Genomic DNA, 25,596 nt, shown 5'->3' on the forward strand with positions numbered 1-25,596 from the left:
GTGGCATTGAGTCATAGGCTTTCTTGTAATCAATCCAAGCGGTGCACAGGTTGGTGTGTCGGGTTTTGCAGTCTCAGGCGACTGTGTGGTCTACAAGGAGTTGGTGTTTGGCTCCTCTGCTTTTAATGCCGATTCCCTTCTGTGCCGTGCTCATGTATTTATCCATGTGCCCGCTTATCTTAGCCGCTATGATGCCTGACATGAGCTTCCATGTTGTAGAGAGACAGGTTATTGGCCGATAGTTGGATGGGACTGAACCCTTTGAGGGATCCTTCTGGATCAGGATTGTGCGCCCTTCAGTTAACCATTCAGGGTGAGTCCCATTTTGTAGCAGCTGGTTCAGTTGAGCTGCCAGTCGCTCATGGAGGACAGTGAGTTTCTTCAGCCAGTAGGCATGGATCATGTCAGGCCCTGGTGCTGTCCAGTTTTTCATACCCGAGACTCTTTCTTGGACATCTGCCACAGTGATGGTTACCGGGGCTTGTTCAGGGAGGTTGCTTTGGTCCCCTCGTAGAGAGGTTAGCCACTGTGCATTAGTGTTGTGGGATGCCTCCCTTTCCCATATGCCTTTCCAGTATTGTTCAGTCTCCAGCCTTGGTGGGTCTGCTCTGTTGTTAGTACCCTGCCATTGAGAGTACACTTTAGCTGGTTGGGTGGAGAAGAGCCGGTTAATCCTCCTGGCTTCATTCTCTCTTGTGTATCTCTTTAGGCAGCTGGCCAAGGCTTGGAGTCTTTGTCAGTTTCAAGTGCTTCAGGTATGGGCATCTGGCTGTACTTCTTAGGTACTGATCTTTTCATTGCACCCCTCTGGAGCTCTGACAGTTGGCTCACTTCCCTCCTTGTTATCTTGATCTTAGCCTCTAACCGCTTTTCCATGGTGGATATTGGGTCTCATGGTTGCTCTTACAGCCAAGCATCTCAAGGATCACTGATGCTGAGTTGTATATCAGTATATATATATAATTTATTATATATTATTCATATATTTGTTATTTGAATAATAAAATATTTTTCATTTGTTAACTAATAAATAAATATATACATTTTATTTAATATATTGACGTCTGTGTGTGTGCATATGTTCATAAATGTTGATTACTGTATATATAAAAACGATTTATCAAAATCAATTGTATTATAGGTTCACATTTATTTTCTTTATTCAGAAATTCTAATTAAAATATAATGAAAAGTCATAAATGTTGTCTTTGGTGATTGTTTAATTTCCAAATATATTCACGTTTATATGTGAGTGGGTCGATGACGAACATTAGCTAAAAATACTTTGTGGAACGGCATTTTCTGAAGTTCGGTCCATTCATTTGTATTAGCTTACTGGCAGAGATGCCACATTCCATATGGCGGACGCGATTACGTATCGCTGCAACGGGCCGACCCGCTCCATGAGGCGTCTACGTAGTAAAAAAAAACCTAACAAAAAACAAATAGTTTTAGTCAGAAGAGGGCTTAGAAAATAATAATACAAAAAAAAATAAAATAAAATAAAAAAATTGACCAAAAGGGCACTTGGGAGCAAGGAGCAAAAGGGGCAGGTGCTCAAGTCCCCCCAGTGCCCCACTCTGCACGTGCCTGCAGGTGACTTCTCATACAATGATTTATTACTTACATACAACATTTCTGAATAAATCTAAAACAAGTGGTTGGGTAAAACTTTTAAAAAAGAAAGTTTTTTTTTTTTTTTTTATTACATATTTGTTAAAACTGTCACCATGTCATGACAGATAATCTGTGAAAAAAATCATGCTCCTTCACCTCCTCTCTGAGCTACTATAACCATCTGCTGAAATGCACCGCTCAAAAATGACCTATCAGAGCCAGGAGGAGTTGTGTAGGTGCTGTTAAAAGAGCTAACAGTGGAGAACAACTTACAGTGACAGGAAAACCATTTATCCACTATCATCGGTATCCATGGTAACTAGCCTGAGCATTCATGACAGGCTATATTGTGGCATGTAGCTGTAGCATAGAAGAGAGCAATGGGGAGAGTGTGAGCAGCATGTACATGAAGTGACCGACAGCGCTAAGACCCTCCTTCTGACTCTGATTGGTTGTTTCTGAGGAGCGGTGTATTTCTGCAGATGGCTCAGGTAGGAGGTGGAGGAGCGTGATGTTTTCACAGATTATCTGTCTCATACGATAGTGGTACAAGGTGACAGTTTTAAAAAAAACATAATTTTAAAAAAGTTACATACTCCTAATTCTTCATTTAAAGAACTTTAGGTTATTAGTAATTATTTTTTGTGATATTTTTACCACTTCCTTCCAATCATTCTTTTATATCCTCCAGCCCTTTCTTTTTTCTATTGATGAACAGAAACCATACATCAGACGACAGGAATCAGAAAACATTTATTGTTCATCCAGAGACGGCACATTAGTCTACACATGCAAAGATCCTCCATTCACAGTTTCAGCATCTGGACCAGTGTCACGCTACACTTTTGGATTCCACTGACTTCTGGGAAGTACAGAAAATCAGATCTGTTGCTTTTTTCTTCTAACTATAAAACAAGGTGTGCTTTTTCAGTGAACTCAAACATCATGCTGTACGGAGTGTTTAGAACATTAAGGCTTGGATCCAAATAATTTTTTCAAGATGACTAGAGTATCAAAGTTTGTAGGAAATATACTTTTTAAGAATAACACATTTATAGATTTTTCACATCATAAAATCTACTCCAGTAAATATCAAAAGCCACACCATGAATTACTATTGAGGCTGGTGCTGGGAGCAACAAACAAGATAAGTGGGTCTTTGTGGCCTTTGTGGCCATTAGACAAGACCTTGTTTACTTATCTACTACTCTGTAACCTTTCCCCCTTTTCATCACATATGTACCCGAACAATCACAAGTGACACAAAGTGAAAAGAAAGAGTTGAAAGATGGTGTTCTAATTTAGTTTTTATAAAAGCTGAACTTCTGCCAGTTTTGTGTTTCACATTGCAGACAGGCGGAGTGACTTCTCTTGGCACTTTTCAAAAATGAGAAGTAAAATGATTCTGAGGTGAACTTTAACAGAGCAGCCATACCATTGAATGAAGTAATAATATGACATGAAGTTTCATATGCAAACTATTTTGGACTGCTTAGTAAATAATGATTTCCTTACTGAGAAATTGTCTTTGACGTTCAAGACTACTTCCTGCAATTTTCTTGAATATGTACACATTTCATAGTCATCATGTGACAACTGTAAAAGCAATAATCTACTGAGTACTGTACCTAGATTCAAAGCTTGCCTTATGATAGTCAGACAGAGACAAAGAAAAAACATGATGATATATGATTATAGTATGACTAAATTCTACTGTTTTATATAATAAAAACATGCTTATAATGTTTCTGGGGTTACAAAATGTGCTACACAAATGTTCTGATGTGAGAAAAACCAGACTTTGGTACATCTTGCCATATCACAATATGACAAGAAACAGTTGTCCCAGTTTCTTTTTGTAACAAATTCTAAAATACCAAAAGTATGTGTGTATGTTTTTTTTTAATTACATAAACATTTAATAATAAACATGACTTTTGTCATAAAATTCACAAAGTACCTTTTGGCACAAAACAAAATCAAAGCACCGAACTAACAGAGTCTGAAAAAAATGTGAGATTCTTTGTTTTAGTACTGTACAACCAGGAACTTGAATTCTCTTCAAGTTGATATTTAGAACAAAAATGTTCTAAATATCACTGAAGTAAATGTGAAAAGCAATAATATAAAACTCAAAAGTGGTGTTTTATGTATCTTCCCCAAAATAACTGAGCTTCAATTAAGAGGGTAAATAAAAAAGTCGGTATTGATAGTAAAATTAAGGTAATCATTAAGAATTTGTCAACATTGGAGATTTGGAATATACTTGCATAAGTGTAATAAGATCCTGAGGTCACCAGAAAGGGTCAACGTCAGAGTCCTCTCTGGCATGCTGAAAAAGCTTTGCTACTGTGGAACATGGTGGATCACTCTGGACGGTTTCCATTGGAAGTGACTGAAAATCTGCAAAAATTAAAATTGGTGGCAGACAATAATGAGAAACTGTTCATTGGGAAATTAACAGACGTCTTCCAGAGATGTAAGGCTGAGACAGAAGATGATGATGGAGCAGGTCAACAACTCGGAGCATGCTCCAGTCTGACTGACAGCCCATGGTACAATTTATATGCTGCTGGATACATGACTTTATTAGTTCTAAAGGACAATTAAAAAACGTACCAACAGTGATACTTGACACATCACTGGCTGGTAACTGCAAAGCAGCCAATCCAGGAGTGCAATAAATTTTATGCATGTCAAGGTATATTTGGTGTTCTAAAGTAGGCAGTTCTAAGCTTTGTTAGAGGGGGTTTCAAGTTTTCACAGATTTTAGGCAGTGATGGTCCCTAAGCGTCCACAAATAAAGGGAGTTCACTTTACCCCTAATATGATTTGGTCAGCTTGACTGATTTTTTTTTCTTTGCTCTTCCAAACCCCTGTTTCTTACATAGCATACTCAAGAATCTCTGCTGAAGTCCAATTATCTTGAAGCAATCATTCTCTATGTCAGTCTGCACAAACCTGCTGGAGTTTGTGAAAAAAAAAAAAAGAAAAATTAAACAAATTTTAGAAAAACTGCACTGGTGATTTAAAATAAGACAAATTATCAGTTAAAAGGTGAGGCTGCATTTTGTTAAAAGCAAAAGAAAAAATTAACAAAAAACTGCATGATTATAGAATCTACTGGAAATTGAACACTAAAATGTGAAGGTAAAGGGTTAGAGAACCACCATGTCCTTTAACTCTTATAAAAAAAATTCAGAACCAGAGAACCTGAAGGTATCAGAGCTGTTTCACCCTGAAGAATGATGAACAATGCCAGTGTTCGGCTCACTAACATATAAAGGAGCAAAACCTGATTTTTCTGAACAATGCTCAAAGTTTCTGTTACCTGTTTTACTTCTTTTTGACAGTAATATTCCACATTCACCCCAAAAAGTTCATTTAAATTCCTGGCTGTCAAGTAAGAAAACAGAGAGAACCCAATACAGCTATACACTAACAAAAATCAACATAATGCATTTTAATTGAAATTGCCACTTTATGTCTAAATCTTTTAGGAAACTTTTGTTGAACGTTGCTACACAAGCAACATTAGGTTGTTTAAAACAATCTGTGCTTTTGCTACATTGATGTACACAGAGGAATACAGCATTTAGATATTGTGAACAAAAAAGATCCCTCTTTCTAAAACACTATACTGAAGTACTGAAGCTTCAGTAATAGGGATTTAAGAAATTTAAGGGAGCTTTTCTCATAATTAGTTGCTATAGACGATTATGCAGTTTTTGGAATTAGAAAATCAAACCTGAGTGAATAAAAAAGCAGTTTTCAAACAAGGATTTATTTTACCTATAAAGAAAAACAAGCTATGAAATCCAAGTTTGTCCTATGTGAAGCCATAGATGCTCCTAAACATTATAGCTGCTTGTAACTTTCCTTTACAGAATTATTCTAATTCAACCGCTGGAGGATTTTCAGTACTTTCATACTTTATCTAGGTCACTCCACAGCCGTCATGTTGCATTAAAAGGTGGTGTTGCCTGATACATAACCCGACACAAGCTGATGGCTGCCTAATCTCTTTCTGAGGTCTAATGGAAGGCTGTGCAGGTCCAGCAGTCGCTGGACTGTAGAAACAAACATAAAACATGGTGAATCATAGCAACTGTATGATTTAAGAAAGAGCACAATTCCTTTTTCACATATTGCTGCGTTGGTTTGCAAAGCTTTTGGTCCTTTAAAAAGATATTCATCTGATAATGCTTTTTGTATTTACACTGACTGAAGTAGGTCTTTTTTATCCACTCTTACTGACTCAGGTAATTCATGCACACAAAATGGATTTCACTGGAATACTTCAAATACTTTCCAAAAAAAAAAACAAAACATACAAAGTGGAGTCAGAAAATTTCTGACGTTTTGTCAACCTTTCAACAGATTTAGAAGTTGTAAAACTGGTGAAGTAGTGTGCTGCTTTGCTGCTGTATGTGCTCTAAAAATTGATTGCCATTCATGTACAAATGTACTCACAAAAAGTTAGGGATACCATGCTTTCAGATGAAGTTTCGGGATGAATTATAACCTTTCCAAGTGAAATTAATATGACTCGCTAAATCTTTGAATACACATATCCAACTGTTCAATGTTTCAATACATTTTGCACAACCTACTGTTCTCTAATGGCTAAATTCACAACAGGTGTTTGATCCCTGAATCAACCAATACATTTCCTACCTCAACTGTTTTTTGTTGGTTTTTTCTTGTACTAAAATAGTTCTCCTCAACATACTGTAGACATTTTGACATCATGAGACCAGAGCAACAGCTAACAACTGACCAACACAATTTCCATTGTGAAGCTTCAAACAGGATGTTCTCAGATGGAAGTGGTCACTGAGCTTACAGAGTCACAGCATCATCAGCAGGTTGCAACGTATATATAGAAAGACAGGAAGTCACAGAGTCACAGAAAGGTATAAAAGTGGGTGTTGTTTGGCCACGTCTGCTATGAAGTGAACAATGCCCAGCACAACCGGATGATGAATGCCATTCAACTCCTGGTACATTTAAGAGAGGTGAGAGGCTCCCACATGCCACATCATATCATTAGGAATCATTAATATCAGTGTGGTCTGTGTATGGGACAACCTGCAACGATAACTGATCACACCAACAGGCTGAGGGGCCAGGCCTTGTATGGGCCAGGGAATGTTTCTCTGATGTAAGTTTATTCACGTTTAACAGAAATGATACAACTTAAATAACATCTTTAATCTAGTCATGGATTAATGATAAAAAAAACAAAGGGATGACAATGCTCCAGGTCATCGAGGCTGCATTCTTGAGGAACAACTGCTGAACACCAGGGTACCATAACTGGAGTGGCCAACATTTTCACCAGAACTGAATCTCATGGAGAACCTGTGGGGTCGGTTGAGTCGCTATACAGAGACTTGTAACTCCATATTCCAGAAACTCAATGATCTGAGGGTTGCCCTTCAACAAGAGAGGAACGTCATGCCACAACAGACTATAAGTTGACTTGTGAACAGTCAGAGACATTGTTGTCAAGTTGTAATTAATGCTCAAGTCACATGACACATTATGGAGACATCGACATTAATTATTGTTGCATACCCACCACTCTTGGCTTTTTTTTAATACACTGTGTGAGGTAGGGAAATCACTGTTCTAAACTTCCTTACTTCCATGCTCTGATATCATTGTGTAAAATTTTTATCTTTTCCACAAGTTTGACCAAAAGCAAAATATCCCTAACACTTCGTGAGTAGTAGTATATGTAGATAGATGTATAAAACAGTATGATGCAGCATACAGTAAACGCTTACTTTAGTGCAAGTTACATCTAATTTGTCTTTGTAGCTACATGATAAATGCTAAGCTCACTTATGGTTCCAACAGTATTCTGTTAAAGATGGGCAACCTGTACAGGACAGAAGAATTACAAAATCCTTCTTGCCATAGTTGCGATTCTTTGTAAAATAATTATTGGTGTATTTGGAGAATACAGAATGCTTTATACAAAGTAAATAGTTTTGGCTGGTGTAGCACCACTTTCAAGTATACACAGTATTTACAATGTAGGGAAGTAAACATTGGTTTCACGGCTATGAAACAATTTTGTCTTAATGTGACTGGCACATTGTTTTTTGTTGGGTTTTTTTTTAGTCCAAAACGTATGACTCTATAAAAAGGATTCCCATAGGAGTGACCACAAAGAAATACACAGTGATTATTTTAACAACTCACAAACTGTTGTGCTTCAGTCTAAACATATACAAGAACCATGCTATATATAAACTTCTTTAGAATTGATATCTTTGAAAATACACATGTTCTGTTTGCTTTCTTCAAATGGCAGTCTGGTCACATCGTGTTTTATTCCTTGAAAGTAGGAGTAACTGAGGTTCCCTTGTAGAAAACATTCCTAGCATTATCAGGACTGTTGGCTCTCTCTGGGATCATAATGATATTATTGCTTTTTCTTCGCAGCGTTGACTCACGACTGGAAGCAACTGAGGGAATTTCGGAAGCTGCCTCTCCCCCTAAGTTACCACCTCCTCCAGCCCCAGGACAACATCCATCTCCTGGAGTGACCCTTATGGTGGAAAGGCCCTGAGGATGGAGCCTCTGCTCTGACTGGCCAGTGTTCTGGGTGTGAACAGTAACTATGCATGGGGTTCCAACAGTTGAGGTGGTGATAATAATATGTTTGCCATGCTTCCGGTCAACGGACCCTTCACGAGCTGAGTCTGAACTCTCCGAGTCAACGCTTTGATCATTGTGCTCAACAGTCTGCCTGAGGCTCCCATGACCTGACCCACTGCCAACACAGCTAGTCCCTGTACTTCCACCAACACTGTTGCCATGATCCAGCGATCGCCACCTCCAAGATCCACTTCCATCTGTAGACGGAGCTTGAATAACTGGTTTGTTATTTTCTGGGTGGGCCTCTACTCTGACAATTGCTCCAGTGCTTCCTGAAATGCTACCAGTGGTGCTGCCCAGTGAGCTGGGCCCTGTGGTGCTGATAGGGTCCTGATCGGTGAGTGCCCTGTATCGTGTACTACCGTGGCAACTTCCATTATCATTAAAACCCATGCTGCTTTCATCTAAGCTTTTGGAATGGGTTTGAAGTAGACCCTGCTGCTTGGACATCGAAATCACTTGCATGATTCGTGGCTGGGTGCTCTGCATGTTTCCAGTCTTCTCAGCTGCTCTTTGCCAGTTAGCTTGAACTGTACTGTTGACTGTTATGTCACTTGCTCCTGTCCTTTGGGAAGTGGTGTTGTAATTTTCATGTGCTTCCTCTGGTATGTGAACTAGCTGTGAAGACCCAGGTCTAGATTGCATTGATATCCTGGCACCTCCAGTGATTCCACTGCAGTTACTCGGTAGTGTGGTACTAGCACCAGTGGGTAGCTTGGACATGTATGTGCTGGCATCAAGGCCCCCATTTATGCCCACAGTGGATGGTTCAGAGCTAGATCGTAGCTCGATGCTGCCATGATGTGGAATGTGGCCAGAAGATGAGTCGACAGAGGAGGAAAAGGGGTCTGGGGACATTATGGAGCATTTATGGTTGTTGTTCTTGCTTTTCCATTGAGACAGAAGCTGCTTTGAGCGACTGGAGTCCATGGACGCATGGTGGAGAGTGGCAGCATGACGTCTTGCGGCTTCTTCATATGCTGCTATGGCCTGAGGGGTGTGAACCCGAGGGAGCGTATGGCTAAAACTCATCATGGCATCTTTGCTCTGGGGGCTGCAGGGCGACATCACTTCCACATTAGCATTGGAGCACTTTAGGCTGTCTTCAGGTCTCTGCTGCTGAAGGCCTCGGTGAAGCAGGCTTTCAGAGTGGGAGGAGGGGATACCAGCCTCACTAGACATACTAGCTTTCATCTGAAGGTGATGGAGAACAGCCTCCTGACTTACATGTGGCAATGTGCAAGAAGGGCGGTGCAAAAGGACAGAATGACTGCTGTTGGGCTCCTCACTTGACTGGAAATTTCCAACAGCATACACCCCCTGTAAACAAATCAAACACAAGTATGTACTTTACTTGATAATGAACAAATTAATGACATGATTGTGACACCTTTTATTTTATACATTTTTAATAGGTTCTTATAGCTTAAGTGTTGAATTTCACTTATCCTAAAGGTAAAAACAGAGAACCACATGTGGAAACAGTCTATGGAGCAGTGAAATTTCATTTACGTTCCCACCAAGGCCTTTCTGCATTGGTGCGTTGGAATGCTTTCCTAGTAAAAAAAAAAAGTATACTTTAGTATACTAAATTTTAACATACTTTGATTGATGCAACTGTACTATTTTGGAACAACTTTTTTGTGCTTAGTATACTTTAATACCATTTTAATAGTATTAAATTACAATTTTTAGTATACTTAAACATACTTTTTTGGAACAATTTCAAGTTGTACTTAGTATACTTTTTATGTACTATTTTGAGTGTACTAATTCTGTCATAGAATTATATTAAAACTATGCTTTTAATATACTTTAAATATATTTTAAATATACTGCTAATATATTAGTAATGTATTTAAATTACAATTAATTTTTAGTTTTGATTTACTGCTATTGCTAATAAAGTACAATTTTAATTACTCATAAGTCTTCTTTATTCCTACTTTCCTATTTTGTACATTACATGCATAACTACACTACAGTACTTACATTGTTTTAGGCTACAATTACATGGAAAATTAATTACACAAGATGTTCAAGGTAATTCAAATATTTTGTTTTATTACCGACATTTTAAAATTGTCCAATTTTACTCACAACTTTATGAACTTTACATAAATGATCAATTTACATGTCAAAAGTGAACACAATAAACATGAAAATTTAAGTGTGACAAAAAAACATGAACGTTTTTACTTTAAAGAACAAAAAGTATAATTACATTGTGCTTTCAATATATTACCATTTTGGTAACACTTTATTTGATGGGGTGTGCATAAGACTGACATGACACTGTCATAAACATAACATAAAACCTTTCATCCAACTTTCAAAGCAAATTCTCATTAATATTGTCATTATTTACTGAATGACACTTCATGACACTGTTGGTATGTTCCTAATATGAGTGAAGATCAACGACAAAATGTTCCCATTCACTGGACCACTGCACCTTACAGAAACCAACAAAAAAGAACAATAGAGCAATTAAACAGAGAAAGCATTTGTATTTTAAACAGTACAGAAAAATGGCAAATAAAAAAATACTTACAATTTCAAGACATTGTGGACTCACCATGTGTGTGACATCATCAGAACTGATGATGATTGAGACCCGATGCCTGGGGTGAAAAAAACATTTCTGGATGTCTTCTTTGCCTGTTTATGTTAGAAGTAGAAAAAAATAGTCAGCAATGTCATAGAATCAGTTGATGTTGGCAATAACTATGAAGCTGTTTTAAGTGTGAACTTAAGGAGACAAACTACCTTAAAAACTTTCCATCCATGATCTGAACACACTGATCCTTGCAGGGTGCTGAGGAGGGCTGGTGGTGCCCATCTCTAGCAGTCATCAGATGAGAGGCAGGGTTCACCCTGTGATCACCAGTCGATCACAGGGTCCTGAAAGCCAACAACAAATAAAATGTATGAAAGAGAAATGTTAGATTAACAAGGGGAAAAAATCTGTCTAGTTATCTTTAAACCAAATCATGTTTATTAAGCACTTGGTGTTGGTAACATACCAGTTTTTGTTGTTGAAAATGTAACTAGCTCCTCATTTAAAAAATAAAATAAAAAATTACATTATGAAGACAATGTGGAGGTTCATCCTCAGAGCTGGTTGGTGATCTGGTGGAGTCACAGCTTCTTCTGAGACAGAAAAGTCTTTAGGTTTTCTAACGCCTGATTTCTCTGGCTTCCTCTTTCATCTTCATTTGCTTAGACTGAAAACATATGTTGAAGATAAAAAGATTGATGATGTAGTTATAACAACAACCTCACAATATAAAAGTCTCTCTGTCTTATGGAGCTTAATTAAAACCAGTAGAGGTGTGCCGATTGATCGGCCACCGATCATAATCGGCCGATTTCCGTGAAAAAGTGTATGATCGGTGATTGCCGATCACGGTCTCTTGTTGCCGATCACACAAACCGATCACCTGCATCTCATTTCGCAGCCTGCCTGTGCAGCTGGTCTCCTCTTTCCTTCACACTGTGCAAACGCGCAGGAACAAATCCTAAGCGATGTGGAACTATAACGCACTGAGTGAATGGGGAAGTTTGCGTGTTGCGGCGGAAAATTGAAGCAGGTCAAAATGCATCAACACAACGAAGCTAATACGACATAAAAACAATGAGATACTTGACGGAGTTTGGCTGCATCGAGGCTCACTGCAGTAAAAAAGACATACGGAGGATCAGATAGCAGGTAAAGCAGCGCACAGCTACAAACACTCACCCAGATTAGCATGACGGTCAGAAAGCTAAACAAATAATCCGCAAAATTATTTAAGTCTTCAAGCTGCGATGTCAGACGCTGGTTCTGCTCTCCTGTTGAACCGCTGCTACGCTACAGGTAGTAATATTTCACAGACGGAGCTTCGCTTCTGCTCCACCTGGTAGTGACTCTCACACCGAACCTGCTTAAAGCTGCAGCATCTAACCTAAAAAAATAAATTTTACATACATATTAAAACTTTAGTTGTCCTAACATGAGACAGATAATCTCTGAAAAATAATCAATCTCCTCCCTGATCTGCATAATTACTCCTCTCAATCAGAAACAGCCAATCAGAACTAGCAGTAATCAGCTAGCCGCCATGCTATCAGGAAGTTGTCATTCAGTAAATCTGGATTGTTTATTGTAATGGAACCTGTTTTTGCCTTTGAATGTTTTATACTTTATTTGGCAATAGTGAGAGGTTTTATTTTGGCTCTTTGCGTTATTTAGCCTCTTCAGAGCCTTCATATGTTATCAATCTGTTAAAGATAGTATTATCAATAGCAGTACAATTTGCACCATGCCTGTTTTGTTTAGTTTTCTTCTTGGAAAAAGTTATTAAAAACAAGTTTATGTCTACATTAAGGTGAATTCATGGTTCCTTTTTCCACATAATGTAACCGGTACTGTTTATGATTAAAAAAATAAAAAAATATGTGATCGATATCGGTGATCGGCCCTCATGGGTGATCGGTATCGGCAGGAAAAAACCTGTTCAGCACATCTCTAAAAAACAGGTTAAGTTTATGAATAAAAGTATAAGTCGCAACAAACAGCCTCCATGCATTTATAACATGAAGCTGAATGATTGTTATAATAATAATCATACAAGTCACAATAAAATTGATAAAACCAACGTTTTTATGAAACGTTGGTTTCATAAAAACCAACGTTTCATAAAACGTTGGTTTTATGAAACGTATATACTGCACTGATATATACAGTGCAGTATATATCTTTACTGCACTGTTTATAATTAAACAAAGATAATTAATAAGCAAACCTACCACTAACTAGCAACACGTTAGCAGCCTTCGTCCCTCCGGGCTCCTTTTGTGACTTACGTCATTTCCATCGGTTGTTGTCCTGTTGTGTTGTCGTCTAACTCGGATTAGGACGTCACCAGCTTAAATTTACCAAAATTAGTAACTATTGTCAAGGCCCTCTCTACTTTTAAGGCAATAATATGCGAGTAAAAATGGCGAATTTGGACAGCGTCTGTCATAGACATAATATAAGCATAGACGCCTCATGGACCGCGGCGGCCATCTTGGAGCGGTATACCCTCCTACTTTGCTCAAGCAAAACAGCAGAAAATGCCTCAGCACTGAGGGATATTGTTGTTCTGATCGATGGATTATTGATGCGAGGGCTCCACAGACAACATTTCACAAGTAAGATGGACATATTATTGTGTATACAGGTGCTGGTCATAAAATTCGGCCCTTCTCCACAATCTTCCTCAGGGTCCGGTCACCTCTTCTTGTTATGTAGCGTATTCTGCCACACTTTTTCCTTCCTACTGACTTCCCACTGAGGTGCCTTGATATAACACTCTGCAAACAGCCGATTCGTTCAGAAATTTCTTTCCGTTTCTCACCCTCTTGCTTGAGGATGTCAGTGATGGCCTTCTGGACAGCAGTCAGGTCAGCAATCTGACCCATGATTGCGGTTTTGAGTAATGAACCAGGCTGGGAGTTTTTAAAGGCCTCAGGAATCTTTTTCAGGTGTTTAGAGTTACTTTGTTGATTCAGATGATTATTTTTATTGCTCGTTCAGAGAACCTTTTCATAATATTCTAATTTTTTGAGACAGGGATTTTGGGTTTTCATGAGCTGTTTGCCAAAATCATCAAAATTAAAACAATAAAAGACCTGAAATATTTCAGTTGGTGTGCAATGAATCTAAAATATATGACAATTTAATTTTTATCATGACATTATGGAAAATAATGAACTTTATCACAATATTCTAATTTTATGACCAGCACCTGTATATTGTGATTAGAATATTATTTTACTGTATTTATGTCCACCGGCGAGATACCAGCTAATATTAGCTACAGTGCTTGGTGTAATACGGGTTCAGCCCCGCTATGAAGGCTAACTGAGATTCCGTAAATCTAAAAACATTTATTATTCTCTAACATTGACTTAGATTATCTGACACAAGGGCCTATATTAGAAATTAAACAATATAACACATATTATAAAACTTATGTGTTATAACATTCACCGGCAAAGTTTACACAGGTGGTAAAGACTATTATTTATATTCTTTCACTCTGACAAAAGTAAGATACATCCTAAATCTACTTAAAAAATGCAGATAACAGTGAACGCTGAATTCTGTCAAACAAGTGCTAAATGTGTGTGAATTTACACCAGAAATGATGTTTTGCATGTTTTAGAAAAAGTTGAGCAACAACTCATTGCATGCTGACTGTGTGGTTTACAAGTTTTTTTTGTTTATTTTTTTTCTTGATCTTGATCTTGATCTTTCACTCTGTCAAAAGTAAGATACATCCTAAATCTTCCGTTTTTGTTTTGAAAGTTTCCTAAAGACACGATGTAAGGAAGAAGAGGGAGATATCTATAAAGAGAGACGGATTCACTGCAGCACGGATGAATCTCACATCGGATTTTGGACCGTGTGTTAGCTTTAATGGCTAACACACGGTTAGCCACTAAAGCTAACCGAGTCGGATTTTGGACTCAGCCGACGAGTCCAAAATCCGAATATATATATATATATATATATATATATATATATATATATATATATATATATATATATATATATATATATATATATATATATATATATATACGTTTATATATATAATTCAGTATTAATTATTTATTTGTGACATTATTAATCTTTATTTATTAGTGTTTGTATAGTTATATAAATATATATTGATATTACTAAATAATTTATTAAATACATTATGAACGGCTGTGTGCTTTGTGCTCTTCATACATCGATATCAGAATATTCCATTCCTATTTTATTGTTATAGCCACTAAGCATATTTAAATATGATGAACTATGTATTAAAAACATACTTAAAAAATACAATTGTTTATAAATGTTGCTTTGATAGATGTTTGAATATGGTTTCCAGTAACAAAAAAGCGTGTTATGATCGATTAAATCCGCTGATACGTCATGGGCTCTTTGCACCTCAGCTTCCGCGTTCGGGGTAAAGCGGCTGGATTGTTTCCGATCCAATACAAATATCATTTACATTAGGTGCTTGCAGGGCTTGGCCAAGGTTTGTACATCGATCCGAAGCCCCAACAAGTCAGCTGGAGAAAGGTTTTAAGATGTTCGCCTCGTTATACATTCACTGACACGAAGGTGAGTTTTACTTAAACTTTGTGGCTAACATTAACGTTAGCTTATGCTAGTAGGCAATATTCTCGGACATTGTTCTTGTAAAATGTGCTATTTAAGTATCTAAACATTCTAACGGACAATGTATTTATCTTATTTTCAAGTATATTATGTGTGTTTATTGTCGTTAGTGTCACAGACTAACGGGGAGGTTACGGTTCGGGCTTTTTACTTCCGAAGCCTGACGAAGCACAACAAGCCTCATAGCTTAACAGTAGCGCAGCTCTGGTGTCAGAGATCTGGTTCAGCTGTTCAGGTTCAAAGTTGCTGCTTTTAGAAAAATATGACCGTGTTGCTTCATGTCTCCGTGTTATTTCGTTTTATTACCTTTGCATGTTTCTTGTGAAGAGCTCAGATAGGACGGTGTTTACAGCAGTATGTACATGCGGATCAGTCGCTCGGCTGTCTGGCTCTGGTCTGCTCTCTCGTTCCCATAAACTCTTTCAGGCTGAATATAGAAGTGATTCCATGGAAATAACTCAGGGAGGCTCCTTTATTTACCATCCGTATCCCCGGTAGTTTTAGGCTGATCCGGAGTGAAGTGAAGGCTGCAAACTTTGCTGTGCGGCGTTAGCTGGTAGCGACAGATATTTACAAACCATCTTCTTAATTCAGGATCGCTTGGAAATTAACGAAAACTTAAAAGCCCATTATATTAGGGAGACAACAATGTTAATAGTATTGTTTTTTTGCATCTGAAATACAACTTAGTCTTTTCTACCAGTCATGGTAACTCAAAGCGGAAAAAAGTGAGCCGCATTAGCTCCTGGAGATGTGACGTCAACGCCTTAGGTGCAAAGAGCCCATTGTGCCTGTTAAACACATAAGGCTGAGCGGAGTGGAGTACCGCTCCAAGATGGCCGCCCTAAATCTCGTCAGCGACAATAGGCGAGAGCGGTCCATGAGGCGTCTATCCTTATATTATGTCTATGGCGTCTGTTATCTTCCCGGCGTTCAAGTTTTTTCTTCTCTTTATGGCGTTTAAAAAAAATGAAAGTGTGCAATACCGCCCCCATCTGGTCTGGAGTGTGAACCGGAGCTAATCCTGTTGATTATAGATCTTACATCATATCTGAAAATGGATTGGGTACTTTCTTAAACAACATTACATCATGATTATCATTTTTTTATTCTTTGCAATTTTAACAAAAATAGTAAAAGATTATTAAGGTACCTAAAAAGGCATACTTTTTAGGTGCTTAAAAAGTATGCCTAAAAATTACATGAAAAGTACTTTATAGGTGCCTGAAAGACATACTTCTGCATATGTATTAATTAGTTTTTGTAATCAGGTTGCTGCGTGTTGCAGACTTCTGCCCCGGTCCCTCTTGAAAATGAGATCTGGATCTCTACGGGGTTCACCCGGTTAAAAAAATAAAGTTTAAAAAAGGCATACTTTATTAGTCTAAAATTGACACTGTTTAAAACATAGTGAAATTAATCATTTAAAGTAGTGTTAAGTGAATTAAAAAAATTCTATTTTGAGCATATATTTTAAAAATATATTTTAAATATATTTTAAATATACTTGAGCAAGTGAATATTTACACTTGGGCAAATATGTATTTTGTTCACTTAAAGTATACTTTTATTTAATATATTAAAAGTGTATTTTGGTACAATTATGTTTAAGTGTATTTAAAGTTATAATTTTGAAATTGGTACAAGCATATTTTTAGTATACTTCAGATATATCTATAGGTAGTACACTTAAAACTTGCAAAATAAAGTTGTATTTCCCTCAGCCCATTGGCTGCAATGTTGACACCTTGATATGCCATGAGACCTAAATTCTGAACATCATGGCATGGAGTGCATCCCAGTTTTCCATGTCTGGCATATAACCATTCATTTTAGCTTTTAAACTGGTTCTATTGATCCTGTGTCCAGACAGAGGGATAATCAGTAGCCTAGCATCATGACCTGTTTGTTCTGAAGATCCTGCAGCTTCCACTTCATCTTCCTAACATGATGCCTCCTCACCCTGACTCTCATACTGATAGGAGGAACCACAGAGCTCTGTTAAGTTAAAAGCACATCTTCTGCAGTTGGGATGTTTTTCCTCCAAAAGGTTCCAGAGGAATCACCTCAAACCAGATGTTGGACTGGATTTTATTTCAATGTCATTTGTGAATGTTAGAGCATCATTTTCAACAGTTGAGCTATAAAGATAGAAGAAGTTTATTTTGGAGAAAGTCTCATCAACGTCAATATTTCCACTAAATAATAGGCGAAAAAAAATTTGAGAGAGGAAAAGCCTCTCTGACTCTCAGCTCAAAGCAAGATGCCCAACCTATTTTGTTTAATATTAGACAATTAATTTAATTTCACATAATTATCGCAAAAGCCATTTGTCTGTTAAATACTTAATGAAACATATTTATGTGTTTGATGTTTGTTCTAAATGACATATAGTCACAGACCAACGAGGTAATTAGTCCAAGTTTATCATTTATGCCACAGCAAAGGTAAACAAAGGTAAAACAACCCGAACAGGTGATCAAATCAAAACCACTTGCACCTTTTTACTCTCTCTGGGTGCGTTCACACTGCAGCCTGAAGTGACTCAATTCCGATTTTTTTGACGTAATGCGACCTGTATCCGATCTTTTCATGGCAGTGTGAACAGCACAGGTCGGATTCTTTTTCGAATGTGACCCATATCCGATACGTATCCGATTCAAATGCGACCTAACGTCCAGGTCGCATTCATCCGAACTGAACGTCACTGTTTCTCAACAAATCTCACTATTCTGCGTCCTGATAAGCGCAAGTGGGAAGAAAAACAACAACCATGACGGAATATATGAGGATTAAGTTGTTAACATGCTGCTCCGGTTGGACAACAACTTCAAATATGTAAGCTAAGCTCCACCGTTAGCCTCCATGTTTACTTCCGCAAACACTGAGGACTTCTTCTTTTTATGGCGGTTGGCAGGACACTTAGAACGCTGACGCTATTGCGCCCTCTACTGCGCATGCGGGACACTTTCAGGTCGTTTGCCCGTTTACACTGCAGAACGCACACAGGTCGCATTTACTGGCAGTGTGAACGGCCCCGGCAAAAAAATCGGAATTGCCAAAAAATTGGAATTGAGTCACTTCAGGCTGCAGTGTGAACGCTCCCTCTCTCTCTCTCTCTATTTGTCATTTAAGCACACCCGTTGCCGTGGCAACCACCTGCGCTCCGAAAGCCGAGCAGAGATTACTTTAAAAACATAACATTCAGTCCGTTACAATATTAGGTTTTCAGGCTCTATATTTATTTTGCAATTATTAATAAGCGCTCCACAAAGACAGCCGTGGTTGATTCGTTCATTTTAAACTCCTGCTCTTCTAGTTATTTTGGCATGGAACCGAAGCACACAGAATTGAGCAACACCGTGTTGAAACAATAATTACTGAGATTATTATTTTTGTTCGGTCAAAATTTGAACACGTTTTATTGATTTTATTAATTAATTTTTTTTTTTGTTCTTTAATAAAATTACGAAAGTTTTGATAAGCGAGCCAGAGGAGGACGTGCTGGTCTCAGGGTCCTGGCGGTGTTCAGTTTGTCACCTAATGCCGAGATCGACTCAAAACCTTCCGCGATCGACATATTGCGCCCCTGCTCTAGCAAAGCACGAACAGTTCAGAAACAATATGAAATGGGGAAAAAAGCGATTTATTAACTGTGTTTTAGATTGTTCTTGAAAAACTAATCTGTCACGGCTGATTAGTGGGTGCACTCACAGCTGCACAGTGAATCCATTGATTTTTTACAGCAGACAGCCGCTCCCCTCTCTTGCAGGTACTGGGTACCCCCAATTAATCTTTTAGGGGTACGCAGTACCCTACCGTACCCGCCTACTTTCACCCCTGCATTTAGCTAACATTACCTGAAACCGACAGCTTTACTCAACTCAGTCATTTAGTTTGGGGGGAAAACTGTGCAAAGTTCTTTGCGTTTTGCTGGTTTGCTGCCATAAGCTTAAGCTTGTTAACTAGTAGCCTAAAGGCTACTGATGTTGTTGTTTATGTTCAAAAGTGTGTAGTACTTGTTACATTGAGTAACTTTTTTTGGAAAAAAGTAATTATACGAGTAGTTTTACTGCACTGTACCTTTTTCTTTTACTTAAGTAATATTATTATTACTATTGTTAAGAAAATAAATTTAAAATATGCTAGTTTTTAGGCTTGATTATATATTCAAAATATTAGATAAAATTAATAGTGTTTTAAATAAGAAAATTCGGTCCCAAATTATATCCTTGGTTCAATCAGCGTAATCTCATATATTTCTATTGAAACATAATACACTAAGTTGAAATAAGATAATTTAGCTTTTAGTTCTCTATAATTTAAAACACAGCTAGTTTTTCTGTGACCTGATGAGGCATCACGAGAGGGTCGAAAACTCTCTCCACGTAGGAGTGTTTGTGTGTTTAACCCTTGGTTGAGCTGATAGGGTTTTTAACAGCTGTAGTTGTAAAAGCAATCTGGTCTTGTCGCCAGAGAGCTTCCTCTCGAGACAGGATCATAAAAAACATCACCCCACTCAAAAGAAAATAACGCTTCTTTGATCTTAAGAAAACTTAAGATTTAAATTTAAATTAACTTAGCTAAGGATAGTCCCCTAATATGAATACAGCAGAGAAGGGAAACACGCCCTTCCTATAAAAGTATAGGACCTGGAACCTTAACTTCAGATCGCTCTGGGGTTACTCGTGACGCTGCCTCCGGGGAACAGTGCGTCGGTGAAATGCTTCCCCGTAAGTTTGTCTTGGTGTGTTGATGTCTGTCGAGTAAGGTAAATATTGGATTGGATGCTAGTTTGTAATTTTATTATGAGTTATGTCAGCTTCATTAGTTTGTTCGTCTAATAAATGTTAAGATTGTACTTGTAAAGGGTTTGTCTTTGTTTTTGTGGTTCAGCTGATACAATGACGACATCAAGGAATCCGTGCAGAAGAGAGAATAAAAACGAGTCAAAAGATTTTAATTATGTGACGATCTGTGTTGTTGTGTATTTATTTCTTGTTTTTTTCTTTGTCCTTGTTCCCCCGTGAGTCTCTGTGATGTCCTGTCCTCCCTGTTGATTGATCCCAGCTGTGTCTAGTTTTCCTGATTACCCTCCCTGTGTATTTAAGTCCACCGGTGTCCTTTGTCTCTAGTCGGGTCCTAGTATAAAGTTATTTCTTGTCTCACTTCTCTGCTCTCCAGCTGAACTGTGTAGTCTTGGTTAGCGTTAGCGCTCGTTTTCAGTCCTCTGTGTATCAGTAGCTACCGGTAATTAGCTGTGTGGTAAACTCTCTGCCGTGCCGCCTGTGTTGGACTGTTTTTGAGCTTTCATCATTAAACTCAGTGTTTTTCAACCACTGTTCCACGGCAGATCGTCAGGTGTGCCGTGGAAATTATTCAATTTCACCTATGGTACCGTATTTTCCGGACTATAAGCTGTTACTTTTTTCCTAAACTTTGAACCATGCGGATTGTAGCCCGGTGCGGCTTTTGTGTGTATTTTTCTTCAACCACCAGGGGGCTCTCTAGCAGCAAGTGAATCATTAGAAGTCAAAATTGTAGATCAAAGAAGAACGCGTTAATTTTCATTTAGAACAACCATAGGCATTAATACGTAGACGCCTCATGGAGCGGGTCGGCCCGTTGCAGCGATACGTAATCGCGTCCGCCATATGGAATGTGGCATCTCTGCCAGTAAGCTAATACAAATGAATGGACCGAACTTCAGAAAATGCCGTTCCACAAAGTATTTTTAGCTAATGTTCGTCATCGACCCACTCACATATAAACGTGACTATATTTGGAAATTAAACAATCACCAAAGACAACATTTATGACTTTTCATTATATTTTAATTGTAATTTCTGAATAAAGAAAATAAATGTGAACCTATAATACAATTGATTTTGATAAATCGTTTTTATATATACAGTAATCAACATTTATGAACATATGCACACACACAGACGTCAATATATTAAATAATAAAATTTATGTATATATAAAATATATATATTTTATTATTAACAAATAAAAAAATTATTATTCAAATAATACATATATGAATAATATATAAGAAATTTATATATATATATAAATGTGTGTGTGTGTGCATATTTACAGAATGTGGAATATGTGCCAGTAAGCTAATACAAGTAAATGGACCGAACTTCACAAAGTGCCGTTCTACAAAGTATTTTAAGTTAATACCTGCCATTGACATATTTTCTCACACACATTAATATATTTGACAATCAAAGACATTTCTAGAGAGCGTTTCTAACTTTAAAGAGCACAATTAAATTAAAGAGCACAATGTTTTATTTGTTAGAAACGATTCTGAAAATTTTTATAATGACATTGATGAACAGACACACTTTTACAGTGTTTTATTGAAGAATATATTTAGATAATTCCATAATTTAATGTACATTTAACATTTCAAGACAAGAAACAAATAATTTTCCTGTATTTATTTTTTATACGTTATTGAGAAATGACTTTTGATTTATAAATCAGTCATTGTCAAACATTAAACTACATATTTTTCTTACTTTTTTCCAGAGAATTTACAGTATGTCAACTCTGCTATTGATAGCAAAGAGTGAAAATAATTCCAACAGAGTAAATTACTTTTTATTTCATTATATAAGCTACATTAATAAAATAATACTTCAGATTGAGATATTTAAAAATACACAAAAAGTGAAAGAATAAAACATTTATTTATTATAAACAGACTGAAGAACAGCAGCTCCAGCTCTGATCCTGACTGATCTTTCCTCACTAAATCCTCTGGTTTTTAATTAACTTCTCCTCTAACAGTGGTTTTTCATCACCTCTCTCTCATTAGAAAACAGTGTGAAAACGTTAGCTGCTAAGCTAACAATCAGCGGTTATTTCGGGCCAATTTAGCTACATAGGAAATATTTTTCGGTTGTTTAAAAGCGAATTTCTGGCTGCAAAGTCAAGTAATTCTGATCTTTCATCCTTACCTGGGGAAGGTAATCGTAATGAATCCAGTTTGTTTCGTAAAACGGTTGAAACAAGTCCTCACAGCACAGGACTTCAGGAGCTCCGATCGCTCTGCTGCCACATACAAGATGGCGGACGCAGTTACGTACGGCTCAGCGCTCCATGAGGCGTCTATGTATTGATGTCTATGAGAACAACCACATGCTAGCAGCAGGCACGACGGAGAAATGTTTTCAAACTCATATGATGCAGCTTTTTCATATGATGTCGATCTGGCACTACAGGAGGGAAATAGAGCCGCTGCACTTAAGCTCGGCGTGAATGAAACCATGGTTAGTAGTGGCTACCGGTGTAATCATGTAATTTTCTTACCACTAGATGGCAGTAGGTACAGAGCATTTTACATTAAAACAAGATAATTAGTGATGCATGAATGTTACAGGTAGTGGTAAGCATAGACATAGTATAAGGGTAGACCCCGCATTGGCAGCTCCTGCGCAGGAAATATGGCGGCCATCTTGGAGCGGTATACCCTCCTACTTTGCTCAACCAAAACAGCAGAAGATGCCTCAGCACTGAGGGATATTGTTGTTCGGATCTATGGATTATTGATGTGAGGGCTCCACAGACAACATTTCACAAGTAAGATGGACATATTATTGTGTATATATTGTGATTAGAATATTACTTTACTGTATTTATGTCCACCGGCGAGATACCAGCTAATATTAGCTACAGTGCTTGGTGTAATACGGGTTCAGCCCCGCTATGAAGGCTAACTGAGATTCCGTAAATCTAAAAAAAATAATTATTCTCTAAAATTGACTTAGATTTTCTGACACAAGAGCCTATATTAGAAATGTACGGAGCCCCCCAGGGGACATGGGGAATTTTTTTTCTTTTGCGTTCCCTTGCAAAACTTTTGCGTTCCCTCGCAATACTTTTGCGTTCCCTCGCAAAACTACATGGGGAATTTTTTTTCTTTTGCGTTCCCTCGCAAAACTTTTGCGTTCCCTCGCAAAAGGTTTTGCGTCCCCTCGCAATAATCTACTGATCAGTTCATGCGGCATAATTGATACTGTAAGCCTTTTTTACGGTGACCGCCGTACTTTCTGCTTTAATACAAGCTTATAAGGTTTTTCCATGGACTATTGAGTTATTATCGCGGGGTAATAAGTCATCTGATTGTGTCTCTATTGTGTTCGTGTCTGAATGGTTTAAAAGGCTGCTTTCTGTGCCGTTCCATCTGAGCCTTAACATACATAAACATGCAGTAAGTAAATCGATTTTTCAATCAGTTTTTTGCACCAAAGCCAAATACCTCCAACGAATAAGGCAAGTCCTGAGAAGCCAGCTCAATGGCAAGAACAAGATCCGTGCAATAAACAGCTATGCCTTACCAGTAATCAGATACCCTGCCGGAATAATTAGCTGGCCAATGGAAGAGATAAAGGCCATGGACGTTAAGACTCGGAAGCTACTAACCATGCATGGAGGGTTCCACCCCAAATCCAGCACCCTGAGACTGTACACAAGCCGTAAGGAAGGAGGCAGAGGACTAGTGAGTGTGAGAGCCACTGTCCAGGATGAAACATCCAAGATCCATAAATACATCAAGGACAAAGCCTCAATGGACGATGTGCTCAGCGAATGTCTCAGACAATGGGGAACAGAGGACGAGGTGCTGGAGGAACCATCATGGGAGGACAAGCCCCTACATGGGATGTACCACCGACAAATAACTGAAGTGGCTGATATCAGGAAATCCTACCAATGGCTGGAGAAAGCTGGACTCAAGGACAGCACAGAGGCCCTCATCCTGGCCGCCCAGGAACAGGCCCTAAACACCAGAGCAATAGAGGCTCAGATCTACCACACCAGACAAGACCCAAGGTGTAGGTTGTGCAAGGAGGCCTCTGAGACAGTCCAGCACATAACAGCAGGGTGCAAGATGCTGGCAGGGAAAGCGTACATGGAACGACATAACCAAGTGGCGGGCATAGTGTACAGGAACATCTGTGCCGAATATGGACTGGAAGCCCCGAGGTCAAAGTGGGGAACACCCCCAAAGGTGGTGGAGAATGACCGAGCTAAGATCCTGTGGGACTTCCAGATCCAGACAGACAAGATGGTAATGGCGAACCAACCGGACATTGTGGTGGTGGATAAAGAACAGAGGAAAGCCGTTGTGGTGGATGTAGCAATACCAAGTGACCACAACATCAGGAAAAAGGAGCATGAGAAACTGGAGAAATACCAGGGCCTCAGAGAGGAACTGGAGAAGGCCTGGAAGGTGAAGACCACAGTGGTGCCTGTGGTCATCGGGGCCCTCGGGGCAGTCACCCCCAAACTGGAGCAGTGGCTCAAACAGATCCCAGGAACAACATCAGACATCTCAGTCCAGAAATGTGCAGTTCTAGGCACAGCCAAGATACTGGAGGAGAACCTCAAGCTCCCAGGCCTCTGGTAGAGGACCCGAGCTCAGAGGATGAAAGAGACCACCCACGGAGGGTGAGAAGGGATTTTTATTTTTTTATTTTTTTATATATATATATAAAATATGTTTTTCAGCCGACGAGTCCAAAATCCGATGTGAGATTCATCCGTGCTGCAGTGAATCCGTCTCTCTTTATAGTTTCTCCCTCTTCTTCCTCACATCGTGTCTTTAGGAAATTTTCAAAACAAAAACGGAAGATTTAGGATGTATCTTACTTTTGACAGAGTGAAATAATATAAATAATAGTCTTTACCACCTGTGTAAACTTTGCCGGTGAATGTTATAACACATAATATAAGTTTTATAATATGTGTTATATGTTTAATTTCTAATATAGGCTCTTGTGTCAGATAATCTAAGTCAATGTTAGAGAATAATTAATTTTTTTAGATTTACGGAATCTCAGTTAGCCTTCATAGTGGGGCTGAACCCGTATTACACCAAGCACTGTAGCTAATATTAGCTGGTATCTCGCCGGTGGACATAAATACAGTAAAGTAATATTCTAATCACAATATATACACAATAATGTGTCCATCTTACTTGTGAAATGTTGTCTGTGGAGCCCTCGCATCAATAATCCATCGACCAGAACAACAATATCCCTCAGTGCCGAGGCATCTTCTGCTGTTTTGATTGAGCAAAGTAG

At 38.3% G+C, this 25,596-nt stretch overlaps 1 protein-coding gene and 1 long non-coding RNA gene across 2 annotated transcripts in view; both read right to left on the bottom strand.

Annotated features, from left to right (window-relative positions):
* Window positions 1-6,349: 6,349 nt before the first annotated feature.
* The window catches only part of plppr4b (phospholipid phosphatase related 4b), a 40,810-nt gene continuing 21,563 nt past the window's right edge, over window positions 6,350-25,596 (bottom strand). Inside the window, exon 7 of the mRNA XM_088001457.1 lies at window positions 6,350-9,609. Coding sequence (XP_087857583.1) covers window positions 7,960-9,609 — 1,650 coding nt within the window. The 3' untranslated portion in view covers window positions 6,350-7,959. The remainder of the gene's footprint in view (window positions 9,610-25,596) is intronic.
* Window positions 10,515-11,498, bottom strand: LOC148153507 (uncharacterized). Its single transcript, XR_015761558.1, has 2 exons — window positions 11,059-11,498; window positions 10,515-10,950 (listed from the first exon to the last, which is right to left on the bottom strand). It is a non-coding gene; the product is annotated as an uncharacterized LOC148153507 (long non-coding RNA).

This window comes from Poecilia mexicana, unplaced genomic scaffold (genome assembly GCF_051168715.1).
Source record: "Poecilia mexicana isolate PSO_F unplaced genomic scaffold, ASM5116871v1 scaffold_20, whole genome shotgun sequence".
NCBI lineage: Eukaryota > Metazoa > Chordata > Actinopteri > Cyprinodontiformes > Poeciliidae > Poecilia > Poecilia mexicana.